Consider the following 15,358-nt stretch of genomic DNA (forward strand, 5'->3'; position numbering starts at 1 on the left):
GAATACATACATGCTGATGATGCATTGGCTTGAATCAGGTGGAACGAGAAATTTATTGAAAATGTAATGGTGATGATGCTCGCCAAAGTTTGGAGGAAACAATTGTAAACACACCGCCAATGTATGCAGAAAAGGTATGAAAGCATGGGAGCCTTGAAGTGATAAATCTTGGGAACCTCGAAATATGTTTAAAAAGATCAAATCAATTAATGTTAAGTATCCAAAAGAAATGTAGGAAACAACTCGAATGTCTAAAGCAGAAATAATATACAGGAGATTCTTTTGAAAGAAATGAACAGGAGTCAATACAAGTAGAAAACCAGAGCAAGGAAAGGGTGAATAAATGAACGCCACGAAGAATAGGAGGCAGTGTTGTCTGGGACGAATTCTAAGTTAGAGGCTGTAGGAGAGACCTTTATAGAGGATATGCAAGAGAGAGGTGAACTAGAATATTTGCGAGCCATATTCAATAGAGGGTACTTATCATTTCAGAGTTGATGTACAAATGAGATATCAACAGCAGTGAGTATTTAAAAAAATTGAAAAGATGTTAAAGGCCTGCCCAAAAAAGATTCGACCGTTTACTTAAATACTTGATTTTATTAGTTATACTTTGATCTTCTTGCTTATTGCCCTCAAAATACGGCCCTTGTCAACCAACATAATATTCCCGATGGTTTTCGAATGCCGCCTGGAACACTTCTTTCTGAATAGCTTCAAGTCTGCAATACAATTTGTTGCAGCTTCAATAATTTTATTTTGGCATTCTTTCAAGGTGGATCTCAACTTAGGAAATAGGAGAATGCCCTGGAGCAAGATACTGTAAGTAGGGTGGCTAGGGGATCACCAATGTGCCATTTGTTAAAAGACTCGTTTTCCCACATTTGTGGTCTCTTCTGCAACATGGCTTCTTAGCTTTCTCACTACCTCTGTATGGTGCTCCCCATTCACTGTTTGTCCTTCAGGGACATCCTTTCCTAATCGAAGAAAATTATCAATATCACCTTCACATTCAATTGCAACATCCGAGCTTTTATGGGTCGTGGGGAAGATGGCCCCTTCCACTGAGAAGATTGGGCTTTGGGTTCTATCTCTTGACCAAAAACCAAGGTTTCGTTCCCTGTGATCATTGTTTTGAGAAGTTCGTCATTGTTTAAATGATCAAACAGTTCTAGGCTGTTGTCAAGATGTTTTCGCCTCTGTTCATCTGTAATCACTCTTGGCACAAATTCGGACGTGACTTACAGCAGGCCCAAAATTTCTGTCAAAATGGTAAAACACTATCCAACACTAATGTCAATTTCAATCTCCCTGTCAGTTCACCTACAGTTTGCATACTTGCAGTTAGTAAAAAGATTGAAACAATATGATTTTCAGCTTTGTACACAGGGGAGGGGAGTAAGAGTCAATCTTAAGAACAAAATCTAGAGCTATTAGTTTTGAAGCATCCCATGGAAAATATCCTGTTAAATGTTGAGAGAAAGGGTAGCGAAGGTAACACCGGACAAAATCTTGGGAAAGTAATGAAGTTTCAAGGCTCTAAGAGGATTTATGGAAAATCAGCATGACAAACACATTTTAAAAGACTTGGGTCCACAAAAAATAGGGCGTATTTATTTGCTGATATAGAAAAGGTATATGTCAGAATAAGAAGATAGATTTTAAGAGAATATAGAATGAAGTCACTAAATGCCATAAAAATATGTAATAAAATTGTAACGTAAGAATAGGAGTGAATGACACAAGTGACAGGTTTGAAATGAAGCATTTTCTAAAAATGCTAACAGTTGTTCAATATTTTATGGATAAATACTTGAAAGAGATACAAGGATAGAGAAGGTTGAATAATCGTAGGCATAAGTGGACCCTTCTTTTGTAAACTGAAGATAGTATAGCTGGCTGAGAGCCCAAAATATCTCCTGGGGATCCTGGATAGCTTCTTTGGGGGTAAGGGTGAATAAAAATTGAAGACATATGAGGGTACGATTGGTACGGTACAGTAAATGGTATATGTCAAAACAGCAAAATTAACATTTACAATATTACTTATGTTTGTTAAGGAGAATGTGAAGAATGATTGTATGGTGACAGAAAACAATGAAATCGTTTAAGTAGAAGATACTGTACACCCTTGGAGGTCTAAAATATCTACACAAGGTTGCAGGATATAAGATGAGATTAAATAGTATGGACATACTAGTGGATAAATTTCAAATAGTATGCATGTCAAGTACATAAAAATGTTTTCCTTTGGCAGAAAAAATTGTCTGCATCTAATGAAAGAGATATGAGATTGTATGTACCAACAGTTTTTAAACCTAGATTAGAAACTGTGGCGTCCATTTATTCTCATCATGGAGTAATCCATTAAATTACCCAAGTTATTTGCCTCAAGGAAATCTAAAGGAATGCAATGAGATGCAGTGGCGATGGGAAGGTTCAGTGGACACATTCTAGTCCTGTTAGAAATAGAAAGAATTAAATCATCAAGCAGATATAAGTAATGATAACAATAAGTGAACATGTACGATAGTTTACAAATGTGATGGACATGAAAGATTTATGTAAGAGAAATTGGTACATAGTCAAGTTTACCTTCATCTACAATCTGACTTTTTGCAACAGTGCCTCCTATGAAAGGGAATGGCTTGCAGGGCCTATCCTTCGGTTACGAGTAACCAGAATAACAAATGTTTGCCCATTTATTTTAGTTTTCTTGGGACAAATCACTCAAGATTACATGGCTACTCAATTTATCATGTGTTTGCATTGGCTCTTACCTTCTCTTTTGCTCATCTTTCAGCCATCAGGTGCATCCATTTGGACAGTGAGTTTAACCCTAGATATCAAGTTTAGTTGAGAATTTAGCAAGTTTACTCAATCAACATAAGGTCATGGACAATTAGCAAGAGTACTTGGAGAATGCAGAAGACCATCAATGGGCAATGTGGTCTAAAAATTCCACCGAAGCCAATAAAGTTGCCATGGTTTGGCAAGTGGCTCATACCAAACATTAGGCTGCCAATTACCCAGAGGGTGTAGCAGCCTTTATTTTTATGACGGGAGGAAGAAACCACTGTGGTTGGTACAGTGACAGTCATCTCCCTGCTGACAGCAATAAAACTTACACCAATGACTGCACTAGTTTGATGTGGCAAGCACAGGGAGACCATCACATTAGTTATTAGTTGGGCATCATGACGCTGCATAGTCTGTATATCTATAAATGCCTATGTAATGTTAAGGAAAACCTTAGCTCTTTCGAGAAAAGGTCTAACTTCCATTCTCATAATACAAGGAACAGCGATACACTAGACATTCCCTATTGCAGATTAGCCAAGAACAGCAATTCTTTCAATATTCTAAAAATTCGTTTGTTTAATAGATTGCCCTCTGAGGCTAAAGTTGTGAGTGTGCCCAAGTTTAAGAAAGTTATCCGGAACTGGCTGACTAAAAAAGCATTCTACTCAGTAAATGAGTTTTTTGATTCAAAAATTGTGTGGTCCATGATAGACATACAATCATTTGTCTCACCAAATGTATTTTGACTGTAATATGTAATATTTGATTTGTAATCTCCATTAACGACTGTCCTGAACTAATTTCCCTTATCAATTTCAGAGTTCCCCCCCGAGTTACCCGCGATCACTCTTTATTCCACCAACCCGTTCCCAGATTGTCCCTCACCAAACGGTCCCTTTTCTTCTGTCTCCCCGCTTTACCTTTCCTTTACTTACCCCGAATTCCCTTCCCGAAAGTATTGACCCCCTCTCACTCCCAGCCAACACATTTATAAACCTTTCTCTGACACATCTCTCACACCTCCCTCAATAGTATAGTCTTGTTGATGTTTGTATGTTTGTGTCCTTATATGTTCCTGTTATATGTGTCACTGTAAATTGGCAATCCTGCTGTATGTGCACAATTTTTACTAAATAAATAAATAAATAAAATAATATGTGTTTATGTAACCATAATCTCTAAACTATGTATCTCTATGACTAAGACTATTGCAAAACTATTTTGTTTAATGTCCAATAAAATTATTATTATTATTATTAACATCCTAAGAGTAGCAGCTCGCAGATTTCCTTTTATTGAATTAAATTACTGATGTGATGGTACCTTCAAGAGTAAAATATTCCAGAGTTTAACTAGTCCACAATTTGGATCTTTGGGTGGGGACTACTTGAGAGAGTACCAATGAGTCAATCAATTTTGCATGGGAACTTGAAATGTTCACTCACTCTCGGCTTGTGGGAGATAAGAGAATGTATAGGTAGAGATTTTGAGTGAGGTTAGACATCTTCGGTGTAAGTTACTGAAATGGCTTGAAGGATAATTTTGGACCATTCACACCATCTATCTCCTAGAATGGAAATAGCCGCAGAGGACTTGGTGTTACGTAAAGGTGAAGAATAGGAACAAAACTCAAAGATACAATAGTGGCACAAGTTTAAATGCCAACAACAGGCTATGATGACAAAAAAGGTAAAGGTGATGAACATGATATCACCTCAGTAACAAAAGATATATAGAGAAAAGAAAATGTAATGTTACTAGGAGGCTAAAATTATATCATTGAGAAGAACATGAAGGAAATACAGACAGATATTGTATAATTTATAAAAATAATACTATTTGATAATCTGACACAAAAAGGAGGGCCAGGTTCAATTGTAGCCCATGACAAGGGAAGTTTGTAGAAAGGCTAAAAAGTCCTTAAACAGCTATGCACAATCCCTCATCAAAGATGTAAGTAGGGCAACGAGAACCCAAAAATGTAAAAGCATGATGTCTCATGATTTTCAATTTATTAAGGTTTCCCAAGAAAAAATAAAAATACAATCAGTATTAACTGATTACACAAGTAACACTATATTTTACCAATGAATTTACAATTTCATCTATTATTTTTCATCACTTCATAACATTGCACACCATAAATTCAAACTATTCACAGCAACAGAGGAAATTTCTTTTAAATCTAGCATTTATCTCTTTGGGGAAAACCTCATTAAGGATAAAGAGTGGTTAAAATATCTAAGGCAGTGCACCAGTATAATGTGTACACACAATGATGAACTGCCCCTAAGGTTTGATAAATTTTAAGCTGAAACATGAACTGCAAGAAAGATATTATAAGACATTCAAGAAAAGCCATACAAAGATATTAAATAAATATATAGGGAAACATGTTCAGACAAATTATAATTTCAAATCAGTACATTACAAATATTAATGGGCTAAACATCTCTTATTTCCAACAGGACCTTCAAATAACTGGTACATATGGCCACAGAAAATATAGTAGGCAAGGAAATAAATGTATCCATACAGAGCAAATAAGCAGTCAGTGCCAAGTGGAAAACCACTTCCTTTTATCTACACCCACTCTATTTTACACAATCATACATTGTTTAAATATGTATATATGTATAATATCAGCATGAAATCGTTTACAATTTACACAATTTTCAGTTTCCATTTTTAAGTACTTAATGTTACATAATTTCTGTTCTCTTCACAGATAATGATTAGGATTTTGATGACTATAGTTGAAACAAATACATGTAACATCATAAAACTTGGAGAACTCTAATGATTATGGTGAATGAATAATTTTACAGGCATTTGAATGTTATGACCTCATTTTCTCCATTATTTTGTGCTGTTAGTTTCACTAATATCTGGGACCCGAATTAAGTGTTTTTTGCTCCAAATGAAAAGCAAACTGTTAAAGAGCAGTGCAACACAACTCGCATCACAATTTATTCTCAGACAGCCTTGAATAGGCACAAGAATTTTTACACAACAAGCAGAATAAATTGTTATACTTTTGGTTCCACAGAGTGCCCTGCATTAGGAAGGAAGATATAGAATAATTGTTCATGGATGTAACAGTAGCATTGCTTTGTCACAAAGATAAGAATTTGCCAGCAGAAATTGATACTCTCCTCCAAAATTAATCTTCCTAGCAAATGAAATATGTGCAGGATGTGATAAAATATCCTAACAAAATAATGGCCTAAAGCTATATAAAAATGGGGTGTTTTAAAATATGAATGTGATAAATAAATTATACAATTAGATTTCACATAAACAATTACAAAGTCAAAAATTACCACTCAAAAGTCAGCCCTCATTTTGTTCATTCGATGTAAACCTTAAAAGAGGTGATAATTTGAAGCATGGGTAAACCATGGTAATACTTGGAATTAATTACGAATAAATTCCTACAATAATAAGGAATGTTCTCTTAAGGTAATTAGTCATATTCTACGAGTACATCTTTCAAAAATTAGTACTTTTAATTGAAGAATTTCAACACTCAGAATCAAAGATACTGTTGACAACAAAATGAAATTCTGCATCATATAATACACGGAGATATCCAATTATTATTGTCACTAATTTAAAAGAATACTTTCCCTCCGCAGAAATGACATCTAATTCACTCATTAGACTGAAGCAAATACTGATGAAACAGAAGTGGGAGGCTTAAATTGGTGACAAACCATACACTAGATCAAAAAGATGTAGATGCTTTTCAAGGAGGCCAGTACAAAATGAACATAGAGATTCAACCCCTTCCCTCTCCGCCAGAAGAATAAGAGCAGCATGCATATCCTTTTCTCTCTCCACCCCATTCTCTCCTTCCGACCTTCCCAGTGGGCTGGGGTGGGGGCGGTTCTCTCTTCCCTCTCCATAGGGATGGGGGAGCCTACTTTGCTGCTGGGGCAGGAGCAGGTTGGGGGGGAACTGGGAGTTGGGCAATGGGAGGAGCCGCAGCGGGTGGGGGGTTGTCTGGCATGAATTTAACTGAAGGAGACACAAAGGAAAAATTAAAAAACAGTGCCACATCAACTAACATACTTCAAAATAAATACCTATGCCTACACAATATACATCAATGAAAGTAGAAAAATCAAACTGCAATCCAAATAAGGAAATATTAAAAAAAAAAATACAGAACAGAAATAACTCAAAGACTCCAGTCTGCTGCTCCTATCACTTTTGAATTCATAAAGGCATCTTTATATAATTAGAATTTAATTGACCTGTTGGTAATCAAGACCTTAATAAACATTACGTCCTGCGACGGCCCAAACTACAATGCTAGGATGTTTAACCAGGATTATGACACCATGATAGATGAATTTATTAAGGTTAGTGAAAATATGAGTCCATACATGAAATTAAACTTCTTAATTATTATTAAATAAAAACAAAAATACCCTCTAGAACAAATTTCTAATTTGCATTTGGTATCATAAAGAAGCCTTTATGACTAATATTCCAAATAAAAATCAAAAAGTTCATACCATAAAAACCAATGAATGCCGCTTCCTTTAACATTTACTATGACTTTCAGCTCTTTATAACATTCTTTATGACCCGTTGAATCAGTTTGCAGCTTAAGCATGCACACAAAATCAGCCAGTAATTTTGATGCAAAATAATATCGCTAGACCACACCACAACACCAACCAGTACACAAAAGATCAAATTAAATTGCAGAATGGGTCTCACAGGTCAGTATGGGCAACACTTACAAGTATCCTACACAGAAACTACATAAATAAAAAATAATATGGTGCCCAGAAAAGATACAGTAGTTTAAGGCACAAGAATTACATGTACAAATACAACACTGGATGCTAACATTTATATAGTATTTTTTCTTATCATAGTGATATACAAGAAAACTAAAATGTTTATATTATATTCAACTTTTTATGTTCAATCAAAAATAAAAAGCTTTAACAACCACCACAGATATTTTAATAAAAAAAAGCAAGTGTACTGAAAACTTTCAGTTACTTTAAAATTTATAATTTCTAAGAAGCAACATCATTGATATATTCGTAGAGAATATAGCATGATCCCCCAAATAGTGTAGTTGTCAAGGAAATCTCCACCTGAATATGAATCCAAAGCAGTCATGATTTTTGTACACAGTAAAATCAGTTACTTGTTCCGTGCTATTCCACGCCGAAACAAAGGTACTATATGTAACAAACAGTACATACAAGGGGCACACTCTCAAACATAGATAAATATAGCTCAACAGCATTTATAGTCTGAAAAGGAAAGAAGAAAAGATAGGCTTCTGGATTTAGTCCAAAATTAGCCTTGAGACAGTGCAGCTACTACAAGCTTGGCTGAAGAGGAAAGATAACTATGTGCTAACGTTTTTACATGTAGATATGATAAGGATGAACTGATGCTGTGTGAGTAGCTCATGAACTTACATCTGCAATGCCACATCACTTATGACAGGCTGTTAAGATCTTTTGATTTGATTGAAGGGTGAAAATCTGCTCGAAGCAAAGCAATTATCTCAAAGAATCATTTCAAAGTACATACTAATGTCTCCTCCTAATATGGAGATACTTCTATGAACAAGTTTTAAGGAGCAAGTGAATTTCATAGGCACTTCATCAAACAGTCATGCCCGTATAACGATCAACTACGCAAAAGATTTTGGCAAACCTTAATTTCCATGAATGGATCATTTTCCCCAATTCCCTCGCTCATTTCTCGGCGACTAATCTAAAGAAAATATCTGGAAAAATGGATAATGCTAATATTCGTAAGTTGAAATGTACATCTGCAGCTATACTCAAATAGTACTGTGCTTGGAAGTCATGTAACACAGATCAATCATGCATATTTCAAATGATGCACACACCATGCCCATTATTACACACACAAATCATGCATACATCATACTCAGCTAATTACTTTGAGATCAAATGTGAAAGCTGATTATATCCCTCTTCCCAGGCACCATAACAAACAACTGACACACACAAAATACTGACATAAAGCAAAAGAAGCAGGTTAGTAAAAAACTGATATGCCCACATGAGGTTGGATGGAAAAATACTCCAAAGAACTACTAACCCCAGCTTGAACTGGTCACAGGGAAACACACACCATTTGACTACCCATTTTAAGACCATAGCTGCCGAAAACTTAAAAAAGTTATGCAATAGCTTTAATTACCAACGAGGGAACCTTGATCAGGATTGTAATGAAAGGTGAAGGTGGATAAGCAGAAATTTTAACAAGCATATTTCACACATGGTGATTAAATTCTAGAGTCGATTTTCTTGTTAGATGAATTGCTACTAGTTGATTCCAATTTAACTTCCTCCCAAATTTATTCATTCAAACTTACTTAGGTCCATGGTTCTTATAGTTTTTACCTTTTGAAAACTCAGACATTGATTAATAACCTATGACAAACTAAGGTTAGGAATATATATTTAAATTAGCAAGTCAAAACCTGAAAAATACTAGAATACACCATTCTCACCCATGCCCAAAAGTGGGAGCTCCCTTTTTTTTTTCAAGTTTTAAGCACCTAGTTTGTGAATATGACATGAAAGAGATGAGACTCAAATAGCATACAAAACTATAAATTATCTAAAATAAATTTACAACTATAAGGATAACTATTATAGTTTTAATAAGGGTAACTATTTAGGATATAATCTAATCAATAAAACTTTGTATGGTCCAGTAAACCTTCGACATTTTTCAATTAAGAAATACTAAAACATTTAACTTTGATGTTATACCACTGGATATGACAATTAATAGTATTATTTGTGAACATGAGCCAAGTACTCTTGAGTCATTAAAATGCCTTTTCACCTAGTCAAAAGATCATTCGAGGTCAAATACCACAAAATAGAAGAAAGCATAATCATTGAGGTTTAGCATTCAATAACAGGAAGAACTTTACTCTTCAAAATATTCTATCTCAACAGTCCATAATACACGTTAACATGGCACACCAAAATAAAAGCATGCTGTAGCAAGCCCACCCCTTTCTTATACTTTCTTATAGTACAATGATATATGAATGTATATTATAGTCATGATATATTATGGCCATTATGCAAGCAGCCATTTCTTATTATCAAACACTTCCAATACCTGAATATGAAATTTGAATAAATAAATGCTACTGAAAAGAATTAGAAGACAATTTTCACAGTTGACAATCATCATTAATTTTTAAAAATGAAATCACCAAAGGACCGGCTGGCATATTGACAAACAATGCTTCCGATTGTTTTTTTAGTAATTCCATTCAGCCTCCAGCCATCTCAAATTCATCTGGTATTTATTTAACACTATGAAAACTAAATATAGGCCAAATTGTTCCATCCCCAAGTCATATTCAAGGCACGATCAATCCCACTGCACATCATGGCCCAAGCAATTTAAGGGTTTGACAATTAATTCAAATTAAGTTCATAGACAGTGTAAAGAATATCAACAGAGGCTTAACATAATATTGTATTGTAGCTACCCGAGCCTCTATTATTGCATGATTACCAGGAGACAGATTCAAATAACCTTCTATCAAGACATATGAATTATTTCTTACAGAATGAGTGAAATTGAATGTATTATTTCATTGTATACGAGCAAATGGCAAATAACATGGTGAAGAAAATATGGAAAAAAAAGGGTACTGCTGGCTAACAAATAAACCACTTATTCAGTTCATTGACCTTGGACCAAGGATAGTTTTAGTTTTGATTATTGATTGACACATCAAGGTGAGTTTCAAGAATTACTCAAAATATTCAACCAAAATTTAATTTCCCCATGTTATGCTTAATTAATGAAACTAATGAGTAATTTCATTCAGTTATAACATTACATGTCTCACTTTGCCTGAATACGAGTGCAGTAAGGATCTGGTCATGTTCATATATATATATATATATATTAGTATATGTATTCACATTCTCTTTGACATGCATTAATATATAATCCTAGATACGAAAAATGAATTTGTGTGGTGGGCCGGCTGGAGAGACTTCAATGATGTCCAAAGAAACATATGGTGCAGGAAGTAAAAACTGATGTGGAGGAGATCAGGGAGGAGGGAAGTGGCAGGATGATTCCGTGCCGGTGAAGACGAGATGACCAAGGGAGTTGGAGTTCGTTTTTTCTTTGCATCATATGTACAAGCATCATAAGTATATGTTCATATACTTCCTTTTTTTCAATCCTTTTTCCGATATTCACTTCCATTCAATTAGCTTGCAGCCCAAGCTGTGAAGAGATGTAGAAGGGAAGAGACAAGAGGGGTGGAGGAGAAGAAACCACCCATTGTGAGTTAGTTCAAGCAACCCTGCTACCATTTTCCTCCCTCCTGATAAATCAACTAGCTAACCAAGCACTTATTAAACTATCCTACCAACAATTTTACTACTTCAGGCTAACACTATTTAAGTTGAACATCAATTTGCTGACACTTTTATTTTATTACAGTTCTTCTAGTATTACTACAATACTTCAATAGATGTGCTCAATTACTTGAGAGGCAATCGCCCCCAGACTTTACCACATCAAGATGAATCATTACCATATATTTTTCAACTTCACTCATTTTATTCCTTACTTCCAATTTTAATTAAGTCAACAAAACAATCACAAAACAATTTTTCTTACAAGGCCCAAGAAAAGTTAAAAGAACCAGTGGCAGGTTTGATGATAGCTCATGGTTTCAAAAAGAATAAAACAAATGACTTTTCACAAGTCATAATTCCCAATTGCATGCACTTGACATTAGACAAACTACCGATTACTACCGAAGCAGAGGGCATGCAAATCATGTGGCAGGGTTTCTACCACACAAAATTCCAAACTACAGTCCTAAAACGTTTACAGTTAGCAATAAATGCAGAACAGAACAAACACAGAGCCACCTTCCACGAATTGCTCAATTTTAAGGTGAGGAGATAATAGGACCAAAGGTGAAGCAATGTTCAAACACTTAAAACCATGAGAGAGTTGTTCAAATAGGCAAGCAAAGTCAGCATCAGGCACACATCAGCTGTGAAATTACAAGGGAAGGTAGTCCCAGCAGAATGGCTGGCCGAGTGGCAATAGCATTGAGGCAAAACAAGGTGTAAAAGAGTAAGGAAGAGTATGAAGAGAGAATAATATAAAAGTTCAGTCCAATAGTCAAGAGAGTAAAGGATGAATAAAATGATTTCCTGAAAAATGTACTAGACCTTACGTTTATCTAAGTTAATCAGATGAATTTATAGTACAAAGACAATTACAGTTCTGAGCAGAATAATATGCTTAATCATTATTAATCTGTATGCAAGAAAAACAAATTGGAAAGAATCCACCAAACTCAATGAACTGAAAAAAAGTAGTGGAAAATGCATTCATGAAATTGAAGGCTTGAATTAAACTCTTATCACCAAAAAAGTTAGTTTTATGAGTGAGAGATTTTCATTTGATCAAATTTCATTTACTGTTGCTCAAGAACAACTACTAGGATTTTGCCACACATTAAAAAGATTTTAACATACCTTTCAACTAAAAATATAAAATTTTTTATGATCAAGTTACTTTCTTCAGTTTGGAGAAGAGGCTAAAGGACAAATTCATCCTAAGGCAAAGAGATTAATAGAAAAAATTAAATAAACAAAGACATACAAGCAATGACCTTTCCTGTAAGACCTTTGTAATTAGTAGAGGATTGAAAATATCCATGAAAAGGGGATAGGGAAGTGAGAGTAGGTAGGTGCCACTTTGCCAGGGACCATCTTCGCTGCATACTAAGAAGAGACAGAAGAACAAAAGAGGAGGAGGCTGGAGTAGATTTCATGTGTTCATTAGAAAATAAAGAAAAAATCACATGGAAATCATAGCATAAAACAGCATGGTTTAATATTTGTTCGTAACTGTTAATCACATCAGAGGCAAGGTTTCCTGAAAATCTGCAAGTGAATGGTTTAGTGATCATTTCCATGCCTACAGGTGGAATAGAGAAAGATATTCTCATTCTTTCATTTCATCCAATAATTATGATGCATTTATAAGGTATCGTGACAAAACAATTGTAGTTTAAGAGTGGATATGAGTTTGCATTCTAATTTGATTTCTTAAGGCAACACAACACACACTGGCAATGAATAACCTTTGCAGGGTACCCATGTTCCATTTCCTACAGGGAAATTCTCTTTTTCTTCAATATATACCTTTACCTAAATTTAATTTTCCATTTTCAACCGATGCCACAACGTTTAAGTTTTGAATGTGCACAAGAGGGAGTTTTTTCGAATATTTTTAAGTTGCATCTTGATCCCTACTTGAGGTGCTTGGTGGAGGGCACTTTGAGAGAGTAGCCATCCATTGGATGGGACATTGAGCTGCAGACCCCTTGATGCCTTTCGTCAAGAGTTGGCTAATACCGACGCTGGGTTTCTCTCCACCCTTCATCCTTTCCTGCCCACCCTTGTTGGCGCAAATGGCTTTGGCTGTCGGTTGCCTCCCATCTACTGCTACTAGGAATGCTCATGTAAAAATTGACAACTAAACAAAACTCATCATGGGGATAAAAAATAAATGTGTCATTTAAAAAAAATTAATGTACCATTTCTGGAATTTCATTGTAAGAACTTGATGAAGAAATGTATCAATTCATAACCAACTAAAATAGAGCCCCATGAATTAGTTTGGTAAATACGCACTTATTGCAAATTTTATTGAATAATTTGTAATTTCATCAAAGTATCAACAAGGCCAACATTTCAAAATGCAATATGCAGATATGTAAGAGATGCCGAGTATTACAAGAGCTGAAATGCAGAACCCAATGTATGCACACAGTAGATTCAATAAATAATCCTTGAATGAAGTATAACTCAAAAACTATTTCTTTCATTCAAACAAAAAACAAACCTCCAAAATTTCAAAGTTTAAGATAAAAGTTTGATGAATCATTTAAATATTTTTAAGAAAAACTCAAGAGTGAGCATTTGTAGAATTACATTCTTAAAAATTCACTCATGTTTAACTAGTTAAAAAAATATAAAGTGAAAGCAATGTGAATTTCGACAATCGCATTATTTTAATAATAAAATGAGTTGAGAAACTAAAAGAGTGAAAAAAATATCGCAGAAGATGCAGTGCAAGAATAGGGAATATTTATGGAGAAAGGGTGAATTTGGTGCACAGTGTAGAAAGGTGAAAGATGTAACACGTACTAAGAAGGGAAAATCCATGCAAAAATTCATAAATGTCAGGTAAATTATTGATTGAACCAGGAAAGTATCAAGATAGATGGCATGAATATATATAGAGGAACTATATGGCGAAGACATAAGACCATCAAGCTTAGATAAAGGAATAAAATATGAGGCAGATGAGGATAGCTCAGGCCCAGACATACTGGTAAGATTGAAAGGGCATCAAGGAAATTCAGGTTAATTAAGGCAATTAATGGGGGTTGTTAATGATCCTGTGGAGCTATTTAAATGTTTAGGAAAAGCTGGGACGAAGAGCCTTTATGGACTCATTTCTATCATATTTGAGGGAGGAATTTTGCTGGAAGATGTCATCAGATCAGTGTTTGTTCCTATTCAAAACAGGAAAGGCAGCCATATGCGAGGACTACAGAAGAGTAAGCCTGATGTTGCATACAGCTGAAGTGGAACACTCAACCATTAATCATAGGATGGAGGCCAAGGCAAATTATTACTTTGGAGATGATACGAGGGCAGGCTGAAAACTATTCAAACACATGCTTTGTAGACCACAACCGAAATGACCTTCAGAAGCACTCCTAGTGGCATGTGGAAGTAACATTCTTCCTCAACATGCACATACAGATTTGAGGTCGTTCCATTCATCAAGTGTATTTTGTGAAACAGAAGTATGGAGACATGTTCTAGTGCTATGTCAACACCAGTTGAACATCGTGCTGTTGCTGAATTTTTAACTGTTGAAAAAGTGACTCATACTGAGATTTATTGTCATTTGAAGGCTGCTTACGGTGACCATGCCGTTGATGGGTCAACTGTAAATCCATGGGTGGTAAAATTTCGTGGTTGCAAGCCTGGAAAAGCCATAATTGTTGATGAAACACACAGCGGACGTCCAATCACTGCCACAGACGATAGACATCGCAAATTCGTCGAATTTGATTCAAAATGAGTGGCAAATCACTCAGAAGCATATCGAAACCATATTGCAATATCCAAGGAACATGTCGGCTTCATTATTGAATAATTGGGATACCGTAGTTATCTGTGCACGACCTGGGTCCGGCACGCCGTCTCACAGACAAGAACAAACAAAACACCCTCCTCATTCCCCCAATCTTGTGTCTTGCTATTTTCATTTTTCCCTCAAATCAAAGAGACATCTCAAGGGTAATTACACCGCTGATAATGAGGTGAAGGCAGCTGCCAAGTGCTAGATTTTTGAGAAAAGTCAGAAGAGTTTTACAGTGATGGAATGAAAAAAACTTATTACACGTTGGGAGAAATGCTGTCTAATAACGATGACTATGGCGAAAAAAAAA

The 15,358-nt window shown here is 35.3% G+C and overlaps 1 protein-coding gene across 3 annotated transcripts in view; it reads right to left on the bottom strand.

Moving 5' to 3' along the window:
* Positions 1-4,797: 4,797 nt before the first annotated feature.
* nSyb (neuronal Synaptobrevin) overlaps positions 4,798-15,358 on the bottom strand; it is a 30,815-nt gene continuing 20,254 nt past the window's right edge. The window contains exon 6 of one of the 3 annotated variants that reach the window (XM_071598879.1): positions 4,798-6,822. In XM_071598879.1, coding sequence (XP_071454980.1) covers positions 6,725-6,822 — 98 coding nt within the window. In that variant the 3' untranslated portion in view covers positions 4,798-6,724. Of the gene's footprint in view, positions 6,823-10,707; positions 11,086-15,358 lie in introns of those variants that run through there. The other 2 variants (XM_071598880.1, XM_071598881.1) reach the window with 2 other exon arrangements.

This window comes from Hetaerina americana, unplaced genomic scaffold, assembly GCF_022747635.1.
Source record: "Hetaerina americana unplaced genomic scaffold, ioHetAmer1.1.p SCAF_10, whole genome shotgun sequence".
Taxonomy (NCBI): Eukaryota; Metazoa; Arthropoda; class Insecta; order Odonata; family Calopterygidae; genus Hetaerina; species Hetaerina americana.